General features: G+C 47.2%; 1 protein-coding gene across 2 annotated transcripts in view; it reads right to left on the reverse strand.

The window, feature by feature from the left end:
- NFATC2 (nuclear factor of activated T-cells 2) overlaps window positions 1–10,301 on the reverse strand; it is a 125,120-nt gene extending 114,819 nt beyond the window's left edge. For both annotated transcript variants that reach the window (XM_019548142.1, XM_019548141.1), the window contains exon 1: window positions 10,173–10,301. Coding sequence is in view for 1 of the 2 variants with exons in the window: in XM_019548141.1 (XP_019403686.1) it covers window positions 10,173–10,236 (64 nt within the window). In the remaining variant the exon portion in view is untranslated. The remainder of the gene's footprint in view (window positions 1–10,172) is intronic.
- Window positions 10,302–10,927: the final 626 nt, after the last annotated feature.

The following is a 10,927-nucleotide window of genomic DNA, read 5'->3' on the forward strand; positions in this document are numbered from 1 at the left end:
CCGTGCCAGGGAAGCACCGGCCAAGCGCGGGGAGGGGGAGGGGCGCCTAAGGTGGGAGACCTGAAGAGGGGGCAAGTGGAGGGGCGGGAAAGGGGAAGACCTGCAAGGGATGCGACCAGCTGGTGCTCGGAGGCGGCGGCAGGTGCCGAGGGGTGGCCTGAAATCTCCGGGGAGCCGCAGGCTGGTGCCAGGAGCTGCCTCTTTCCTTCTGCTAGAAGCTTTTCCTGCGTCCAGCAAAACTCGCCCCCGGGAGCCCCAGGCCGCGCCTGCGATGGCACGGTTTCTGGGGCGGCCTGGAGGCTCCCCTGTGCTTTGCCCCCCTGTCCTGGCCCTGTTTCCGCAGTTCTCACCATCTGCGCTCTCCTTTTAACTTCCATCAGCGGGACGTTTTCCTCCCACCCGGATGCGCCACCCGTGCAAGGCTTCTGGATCAGGCCGAAAACAAGGACAGGCCTATCTTCCCTGGGAGCCTTTTAGAACAGAGGAATTTGAAGCCCTTCCTGTACAAGGCCGCTATTCTCCCCATCCTCTGCCCATGAAAGATAGCTCCAAAACAGATCACCCAAGTCTTTCTGCACTTCCTGCTAGCCAGCCACACTGGCGGTGATGTCAGTGTCCAGATGCCACTGGCCTGCTTCCCCAGGAACCAGCTCCACATTGCCTCCCTTCATGCAGCCGTCTTTTAGAGCAAGTCCACGAGGTTACCGCCGTGCCCACTGCTGCTTCAGATCTTTCCTGAAGACCCACCTCTACCGCAGTGCCTTCTTATAGCTGTGATAACAGGGCTATGCCTCTACTGTTTATATTGTAACTTCACATTACCTAGCTGCGCTGCTTACAGGGTCCTCATTATCAGAAGAGCTGCGGGCTCACCATTGTTAGAGCACTTATCCTCTCACTGCCCTTGCGATATGTTGGGATGTGCTATTAATCCCCATCAACACAAAGAAATTCAGAGCCCTGATCCTCAAAGGTGCTTAACTACCTTTGAAAAACAACCTTGCTGTGATTTGCTCAGGATTACATGGAAACTCTGCAGGATAGCGGGGCATTGGATCCAGATCTCCCAAATGTTAACCTGATGCTCTAACCCAGGGGCAGGCAATTATTTCAGGCAGATGGCCACTTACTGAGTTTTGGCAAGCCATCGAGGGCCGCGTGACAGGCAGGCGGGGGCCGATAAATATTAATTTTCTAAATTTTTTTAGGGGCCTCATGGGCCGAATGCAATGGCCTGGCGGGCCACATCTGGCCCACGGGCCACATTTTGCCCACCCCTGCTCTAACCACTGGATTGTCCTCCTTCCTGTTATGATAATGACATATAGCCTGCCACCCTGTGGCATGTCATTCATTTGTGCTCTGTCCTTCCACTTTGATTTGTTATTACTTTTAGACTTTAGACCCCTGGAGCAGAGGCCATGTCACCTTCTGTGTTCGGAAATCAGCTCACACCTGGTAGCCTCCATCAACCACAAATAATAACAGCTTGAAAGCTGAATGTATTACTTTTATCTAGCACCTTTCTCTGCTGCCGAGGTAAAGCAGTTACTAGGTTTGAACATGGGAGGTGTTTCTCAGGAAACCAGATGTCTCTACCGTACTGCCTGACATGAAACAAGAATAAGACTGGAAGAAACAACATGGGGCAAGTCCAGTCCCCTATAATCACAGAGAACCATGTGACAATTGTCCAGTAAGGTCTACAAAAATATCTGCTCCTCGGGCCACAATTTCCCCTTCCCCCCACCCCTCTAAATCTTTAGTACAAAACCCTAAAGCTTTGAATATATGAAAAAGATAAGGAATGCAGTAGCAGACTTCTCCACTAGGAACGTGGCCTAGGAATCCGTTAACATCCCTACTCTCCAGAAAATGCCACGGGATATTTCAATGCAAGGTTTCAAAAAGGCAGGTGATTTTATGCATTGAGTTTGCATGCCCTATTACTGTGAATACACACACAAATCCAATATTTACATAAACAGATGAGTAGTTAGGAGCATCATGCAACACAGAGATCCACTACCTGATGCAATTAAAAAGAGAAGGGAAAACTAGTCTAGAGTTATTGTCCTCAATTTCATGACCAACTTCACTGCAGTTGGTACTGAATTTTATCCAACAGAGACTAAAAGGGCAATATTATATTTCATTAGCGCAAAGTATACATAGTAATACAATAGCTTCCTTGGACAAAGCTACTTGAACTTTCTTTTGCACATACTGCCAAAACAACCAGGAAAGGCAATTTACTGGGTTTCCACTTTGTCAGCGCACAGCTTTATGCGTGCGTGAAAAACAGAGCAAGGCTATTTGGTCCTGTGTTTTCATCTTTCAGTCAAGGGTGATGCTTCTTTCTTTCTAGACGTGTCTTTGTTGTTGGTGCTGGGCTACCTTGAGGAGGATCCAATGCTTTTTTTTCTAGTCAAGCTTGGAACTACATTTAAAAATCTCCATGGCAGGGGATGTAGCCTCTAACACTACACAAGACAGTCTCTGTCTCCTTTGTTTTGGGGTCTGATTTCTTAGAATATATGCTGGTGCTCAAGTCAGCCCCCGCCCCTTGAAAAAAGGGGTCTGAAGCCTTGTGGATCGATATCATTTCTGTGGTTAGTGGTCTTGGTTAGTGGGGTTAGAAAATGAGACCGCCTTGGAAAACATCTGAAGGCACACTGAAGATCTTGTGTCTGTCACTATCACCTGATGTGGTCCCAAATAATTGCCGCTGCTGTATTTGAGGACCTAAAAATATATCATCATAATATCTAAGGAATTAGATAGAGTTTAAAACAGGATCTAGGAGAATGCTTGTGAAGCTTTTTGCCTCCGGGTCACCGGGTCTTTGTTGCAGCTTGGGCCACATCTTGGTACAGGAGGCAGCATGGAAATGTGCTGCTTCAGTAAGCAAAGTGCCTCACCAGTTGCATCCTAGATCACTCAGGTCCAAAGTGTACCCACACCCCAGCTTAGCCTGGTAGTTAGGGCAATCTCTTAGAAGATGGGAGGAGATAAGATTTAAATCCCCTCAGATAGAAAAAGAGAATTCAAGGGGGTTGGTCTATGTTCTGGGTGAATTAACTCACTGCTAAGCTATTGGGAAAAGGTGGGGCTCCTTCTCTCTTGGATCTTATGACCCTTTAAATCAAAGACCATGTTTGAAATTGGTTAGAAGGCAGGACAGCAATGCACCCTTGTAAACTAGCGAGGGTTAACTAATTTCACAGCATCTGATGAAGTGAACTTGGGTTCATGAAAGCTTGTGCTCTCGCTCTCTATAGATATATCTGATATAGACAGTCTGTAAAGGTGCATATCTACCCTGCTTTCCTTAAATCAAAATGCAACAGCTTTAAGAGGAGTATAATGAAGGTTCCTTCCTGAGACACCGTTGCAGGCTCCTGGAAAGTAGGGGCTGTGGGTTGGAGTCCTTTTAAGCAGAAAAAGGAATTCAATCTGGTCCCCCCACATCCTGGTTGAGTTGTCTCACCAGTAACGTAATGGCAAGCGGAAAACCCCTTTCTCTCTAACCTAAGTATTTTCCATGCAAAGCACGCAACTCTAAGAGGGAGAGAGTGAGGTCTCCCCTGAAGAGCACACAGTCACTCTCCTCCGAGTTGAACCTAGGTGTTTTCCCATCTGCGCTCTGAAGGGGCTTAGATCACTCACCCAGGAGGCAGCGACCTAGGCAAAAAGGTTTCCTCAGCCTGAGGGAATTGGAAGCCCAGGTCCACGGGTTCCCGTATCAAGGCTCTGGGGAGATTCAAAACAACAACTTTCACCTTGTGAGGAAATGCCTAAATAGTGGGCTGTCGGCTATGCCAGGTGAAGGGCACTGTCCACCCCTCTTGGATCTGCACACCCGCCTACGGAGGATTGCAAGATCCAAAGGATCAGGAAGCATGAACACAACAGGAAGTCTTAATTGTTTGAGCATCCACATTAGGGCTGTGGGTAAAGGATTCCTAGTTTCTGATTTCTGCATCCCAGGGTTATTTCTGGTTTATTGAAGCCCAAGACTGATTAATGTAAAATGCATTATCAGTCCAACTCTAGCCCGGTGTTTAGGGCCCTCTCCTGCGAGGTGCCCTCCTTGTCCCCACAAAGCTCCACTACAGAAGTTTAACTTTGTAGCCCTCAGCGTGTGTGAGGAGGTCATTAAACCTCAGCCTCCTGCTTTCTAGAGAGGTGTTCAGAGCAGATTCAAGCCTTCAGCTCTGTTCTCCCAGGACACAGGTATGCCCACTCACAGGAGAGTGGTCTAACCATCAGGCTCGGTTTGGTTGGAGAGGGGTGCATGCGGGAGAAATCTTGTTATTGTGCCACCATGCATTTAGAAATGTAAAAAAAATGAAGAGAGGACAAGAAGAAGCCTGACTTAAAATGAGGTTTAAGGAGAGAGTGAGGGCTTACTTCCACAGCTGCAATGACAGTGGTGGCGACAGCTCAAGCTGCTGCCACCCCAGCACCACCTCTCGAACACAGGCTGCTTCTTGCAGTGGCAGCAGCAGCACAGACTCCTTGGGGGCTGCCAGTCTGACATCTTGCTGCATTGGTGCCCTGGGGGCTGGTGCCTCAGCCTCCTCCCAGGTTGCAATACTAGAGCTTGACTTAGTAGCCCCCATAGTTTGAGCATTTCCCTAGGAAATTCCAGTCCCTGCACACTGGGGCTATTTCCATTTTCTTAAATATAAAATGGAATCGGTCCTGCTTTTCCCTGGCGGTGAGGCTTCTTTGGGACACGAGAGATCTAGATCCAATGCCCTGTTATTCAGCAGAGTTTCGGTGTGACCCTGAGCAAATCACAGCAAGATGTTTTTTCAAAGGTAGTTAAACACCACTGAGGATCAGGGCTCTGAATTTCTTTATGGTAATGGGGATAATAGCACAGGGATAGGAGTGGGTCTGGGTTCAGGGATGTCCTCCGTCTGAAAGAATGCCTTGGCCACCAGTCCTTTTGAAGAGACGCTCATATACAGACCGAATGCAATATACCTGGGGCTAGGAAAAGGGGGTACAACAGAGACATAGACTCATCAGGTTGGGCCTTCACCTTGAGGAGGTGTGGAGATCCTACGTTCTGAACCCCAGGGTGTAGGATGTTTCTTTTTATAGCCAATTTATTATACATTTAAAAATCATGATCAGTTAAACCCATGGTGTGGTAGTTAGGCCACTCTTCTGGGGTGTGGGTTTGAATCCTTTCTCTAATATTTTGTTTGGATGAACTTCTGCGACTAGTAGATTCTGATGCATTATTTGAAAAAGGCCTTGATTTTAAAAAATCTTAAAAGTGCTTGCCTTTGTTTTGCATTGTTGGCTTCTTTTTCAGCATTCCCTTCATGAGACGCTCCAGAAAATCGCTTCTGGTTTTGTTAAATATTTTGTCATAATCCCTTTTAACTTTGGGCATTACAGTTTATACTATCATTGAAGAGGGCTTGCCAACTACATGTGTACACAATTACAAGCTAACGCAGGACCATCTAAATAACCATATACAAACTGGCTCACCCAAACAGAGAGCACTGCCTGCTGTTGTCCAACAAGTTCTCAACATTGCAATTTTAACAAAGATCAAATATTTTTGGTAAAGAATAAACATTTCACATAAAGGCATTTTCTTTTTGCCTCCCTGCCTTCTTCCTTTGCCCTCCTCTGAAAGTCAAACCAGACCTGTGTCATCCTGAAAAATTTGAATGACGGAAAAAAAATTAAAATGGAAAAATGCAGTCTGGAGGTTTGTTTGATGTTGTGATGCCCTTCTAGCCTTGTGCCCCTTATTGAAATGTCGTTAACAAAACAATCAAACTGAAATGTGTGCGATACTCTTGAATTAGCACTACGTGGGCTAACGAGGCATAGAATATTACAGCATCATCAGGATGAGTCAAAAGAGAAAGGGAATAGTCTGCACCAGCATAAAGATTGCATAATCTCCTCTCCACTGAAATGGTGAGCATTGCAATGAAGATCTGGAGGGGTTGGCAGGAAAGCAGTAAAGAAGATGTTCTAACCTTGCTGCTTTATCTTAACCCTTCATTTTCTAACACGTTTGGGAACACGTTAAGAGATAAGTGCCAGCTTAGGCTTAACTTCTATGAGAACTATTTGTGCTCCAAGAAAGCCATATCATTTTAAACTTGTTCCACCAATATTTCAGACTCGTAAATCATTACCATACATTGAGGGGAGAGAGCAGGGAGGGGTGTGTACTAACATCGATAGAGAAATATAGGGATTAGCTCAGATCAGGGACACCAAAACTTTTACCCTGTTTTAAGCCATGTTGTTAACTTACCAGCTACACTCAACAGGAATAAAATGGGGCTTATTCTTACTGCTCACACCTATAATATATAAATATTACCTATAATGCAGAAATATGGTGAATATAGATCCTACAGAATAACAATGCCTCTTAGAACCAGGTGTTTCACCTTCACAGAGCTCTAAGCGCCACTGAAACAATTCCAACATCACCAGTGTGTTTTTCTTTTTTCCTTAGAAATGGCCCAATCCACACAATACAGAACTAGCTCCAGCCCAACTATTAGGTTCTACACATTGTAGAACATCATAATAGTTACCTTTTCAACTACAGGGGCCCTTCACTAATTTAGCTGGGACTCATTCTCACTGACCAGCATGGGAAGGCCATGGTTGTCACCACTCTACACAGGTTCACAATATTCAGGTTGAGGTCCCATGACTTACAGTGACCTCATATTTTTTTAATAATGCCATTTTCATAAGCTAAAAATGTGTTTAAAGAGCTGAAGCAAAAATCTCTCCTTGTCAACCTTAATAGAAATCGCAGCTACCTCCCCTTGCAGCTAATTCAACATAATGCATGACTAGGAATACACTGTGTGCATATTACCATTTCAGGGAACTGGAGAATGGAAGGAGGCATTTTCCATGTACTTGGATCAGCATTTGACTTTGGCAGGATTTGCTTTGCTTTACAAATTTTAAAAGTGTGCAAGTATTATAATACCTATGCACTGGGTGGGTAGGATTCCAAAAAGAAAGGGGAAAAAAGTGTTTTCTAATGTCGTATCAATTGCTGTTACAGTGATGTTCAAAGAACTTATCAAATTTAAATTCTGGTAGTGGTCTACTCTAAACCAATCACTCACTACAGCATCATGTTCAATTTCTGCCTATATATCATTAGCCTGAAAAATGCAATAGGAGCAAATTTTAGACAATTTTCTTGTGTTGAATATGGCAAGGTTATGGTAGGCAGGCTAAGTTAACCTTAGTTTATACTCAGTTATATGGAAAACAATACAAGGCCTGCAATATGCCTAAACAAAACTGAAAAGAACCACATAAAAAGTACTGCACCTACATATAATGCTTAGAAACAGAGAAAGACTTTTTAATGATTAAAAAACAAAACAAAACAAAACAGATATTTCTAATGGGATATGTGTCAGACACTAAAAATTCAATAGGAGCCTTAAACTTCAGAGTTTAAGCAGAGTTTTTCTAAGCTCTTAAAAGTGAGCCCGTTGGGTTCAGACTACAAATGACTCTTTGGGGGGAGGGAGAAAGGGGCTTATAAAAGAAAAGGGGGAAGGGGAATCTTATATCTGTTGCATTCTTTAAGAAAACAAACACAAGCATCCAATTTTGGGGTCAGCTTGAGTCAGAGAGATCACCCCCAATTTCAGTCTCAAAGTGGTTTGGCAAGAAAAGCCAGTGGAAAAATTGCTCATAATCTCCATGTTCCCATTAAGTTCTCAAGTCTGTTCTGCAAACCCATGGAATGTACATATCAGAGTTAAAAAAAAAAAGAGAGAGAAAGAAAATTAAGCCAATAGTGGAAAAGAACTTCTAAGATATTATTATCCCTGACCCATCCAAAGGGGAATGATGAAACATTTCTTCAGTTAGTCAAAATATCTATTTGAATGTTATAAAAGAGTGCCCTAGTTATGACAGTGCCACATCCACATCTGTGCATGCAATTTCTTTGCTGTAGGAAAGACTTGGAAAATGAATTGGTAGTTGCTAGAGGGCACACAGCTCACACTCAGCCATCCAGCAGTCTTTCTCTTTAGGGCAGTGGTTTTCAACCTGTGGTCTGCAGACCCCTTGGGGTGTCTAAGGCATCCACGAAAGATGGCTGTGATCAATTAGAAGTATGTGAATAAATACCCACACTTACAATTCAGAGGGGTCTGCACCTCCATTTGAAATTGTTTAGGGGTCTGCAAATGCAAAAAGGTTGAAAACCACTGCCTTAGGGCATTATCACAGATAGAAGAGTGAAGCCCTTTTCAAACCCATAGTGCCACCAGGCAACACTGGGTGGCTCCAAGAACCTGAAATGGGTCACTTGGTTGAAGTCATTCACATCTGATGGCTCTTTGGCAACTAACAGGAAAAAAGACCCATCCTAGTGGCCTGATAGCCACCTTGAGGACAGCACTGCTCTTGTTGGCATTTGCACCCATGTTGGGTCAAGGAGGCAAGGATACACAAAAGCACTCTCTCACCTGGAGAGAGGGCTCTAGACCGAGACACGGCCACTAGGCAAAAAGCAAAGTATCATTGTTCCTGCTGAGCCTACCCTATACATAGAAGACCTTGCCCAGGGCTATGAATGCCATACCTTTTATAAGCTCTCCATTCATGGCATTACTGCATCCTGTGCTCTTGATGTCTAATATACAGAAACCCTCCCAAAGGAAAACACAGACACCAGAAGTACCGTGAGCTTTTTGCAGTATTACAGAATAACAGGCCTAGGGATGACTTAGCATAGCATAGCTCTTCGTTTTTCAGGCTACTCTGGAAAATTGTAGGTAGCAGGATTAGAGGGATTAGAGTGAATCAACCCAAGCAGTAGCCTCTCCTCCCACCTCCCCGGGGTGGGAGTGGCTTCAGTGGGAGCTTTGTCTGTGGGCAGAGGGCAGGACCTGGGCCTAGGGGTAAGGTGTCTAAATGAGAAGCTCACGTGTTGTGTAATTTACTGCACTGGCAATCTGTGTAGTCAGGTTCCAAAATCTGCACCTGAAAAGTCCCAGCTCTTCATTTCACCTCTTGCTTTCCACCAGGGCGTTGGTCTGATTGGGGAATTTGGAATCTCTTGCTCCTAAAGCCATCTGAAAGATTTCACCTCTGTGGCTGCCCTGGGCCAACTTCCCAACCCTGAGAAATCTTTCAGGCAGCTTTAGGAGCAAGAGCTATCGCCACAGTTTTCAATCCAAATTCCCCAGCCAGGCCAATGGTCGTCCATGGCCACCACTCGCATCAAAGCCGAGGGGCAGAGGGAGGAGAATTGCCCTGGAGAACCAGGACAGAGGTGCAAGAAACCTCGCTAGCTCTTATCCAAGGTCTGTGTACCGTCTGTTTTTCGGTACATTGGCCCAGGAGCTGATTTCACAGAGCAGGTGGCCGTAGAGAGGGGTGAAATGAGCTCCCCCTGTTTGCGCTGCAGCCTGTTAATGCTTTGGGATGAGCCAGAGGAAAGAGGGAGCGGGATGCAAATACTTCTGGGGGTGAAGGAACAGCACCGGCAGGACAGGGGAGCTACTGATGGCCAGAGAAAGCCAGGCCTGTGCGTCTGAGCCTGGGAGGGGGGGAAAGAGCAGCAGGGACCTGATCCAAAAGGCCAGTCAAGTCAACAGGACTTTCATGAGCTCTGGATCAGCCCTTGAGGGCGGGAGTGTTAATGAGTGTGTTTTGGCAGGTGTCCTCTGGGCCATCAGAGCTGCTGAGGCAAAAGAAAACACATCGTCACCACCAATCTCCCTGCACATAAAGGCCTTTGACAGAGCCCGGGCTGGGGCCGCCTCCCCGGCATCGCGGCGGGGCTGGGCGCGGGCGGGAGCCGCGAGAGGGACCGGGCGGCCCCTGCCGCGAGCCGCTCACCTGCCTCCGCTCGCGGCGGCGGGCGCCTCGCAGCAGTGCCGCGGCGCGGCTGCAGGGGCCGGAGCCCCGGCACCGGCTCGGCGGCGTGTGACAGCGGGCAGCGCCGGCTCCTCCTCCTTAACCCTTCCCGGCGCCCGCGGGGCGGCCAGGGCCCTCGGGCCGGGAGAGGAAAGGCCCCTCCGGGACCCCCGCCCCGGCCCGGCCGGGCGCCGAGCGCGGCGTCTGCCCACCTACAGCCACGCACCGACGGGCACGCGCACGCGCAGGATGCAGAAGCCTCTTACCTGGATCCACAGACCTCATGATGTGGTGGTAATGAACCAGCCTGCAGGCAGTTTCTCTCTGCATGAGGATTTAAAAATAATTACAAAAAAATAAAAATAAAAATAAATAAATAAAGCGGTGGCCGGCGGGGAAGGAAAAAAAAAAAGGGGGGGAAAAAAAAAAAAGGAAAAAAATCTCCTTTAAACCATATTCAGGCGCTGGGGCTGGAGGAGAGGGAGCCCCTTCCGCTGCCGCCTCGCGTGGGGCTGGAGGGGCAGAGAGGGCTCCGGCCGGGGCTGAGCGTGTTCCTGAAGTGAAGGCAGTTCTCGGCGCTGAGATGTGGGTTACTAGAGAGGGAAAGGCCACTTCCTTCCCTGCTCCGAGTGTTTATAGTCTTTGAATGCTGTAAAATAACGGGATTCCCTCACTGTTTCCTCCTGTTTATCCCAGTGCCATGGAAACCCCTGGATCGCCTCCATCTCCCAAACTGAGGGCTTTCCTGCAAACTTCACACTCAGGAATCCATGACGTCTCCCAGCTCCGGGCCAAGGCAGCTCTGTGGCTTTTCTCAGTCTGCAGCACAAGCACTTAATTGTTGAGCAGAAAGTTAGAGAGCGGGAGAGAAAGAAATATGGATGATGTTAAAAATCCCAGTGTGTGTTTTTAAAACAAAACTTGCAGGCGCTGCAAAACCCTGCGAGGCAGCAGGGCTCCTGTGTGCACGTTTCCCCTCCGCTTGGCGGGGACCGCTGCGAGCTGCTCCTGCTTTTTTTCC

Source organism: Crocodylus porosus, unplaced genomic scaffold, assembly GCF_001723895.1.
Source record: "Crocodylus porosus isolate Cpor-Errol unplaced genomic scaffold, CroPor_comp1, whole genome shotgun sequence".
NCBI classification, from domain to species: Eukaryota; Metazoa; Chordata; order Crocodylia; family Crocodylidae; genus Crocodylus; species Crocodylus porosus.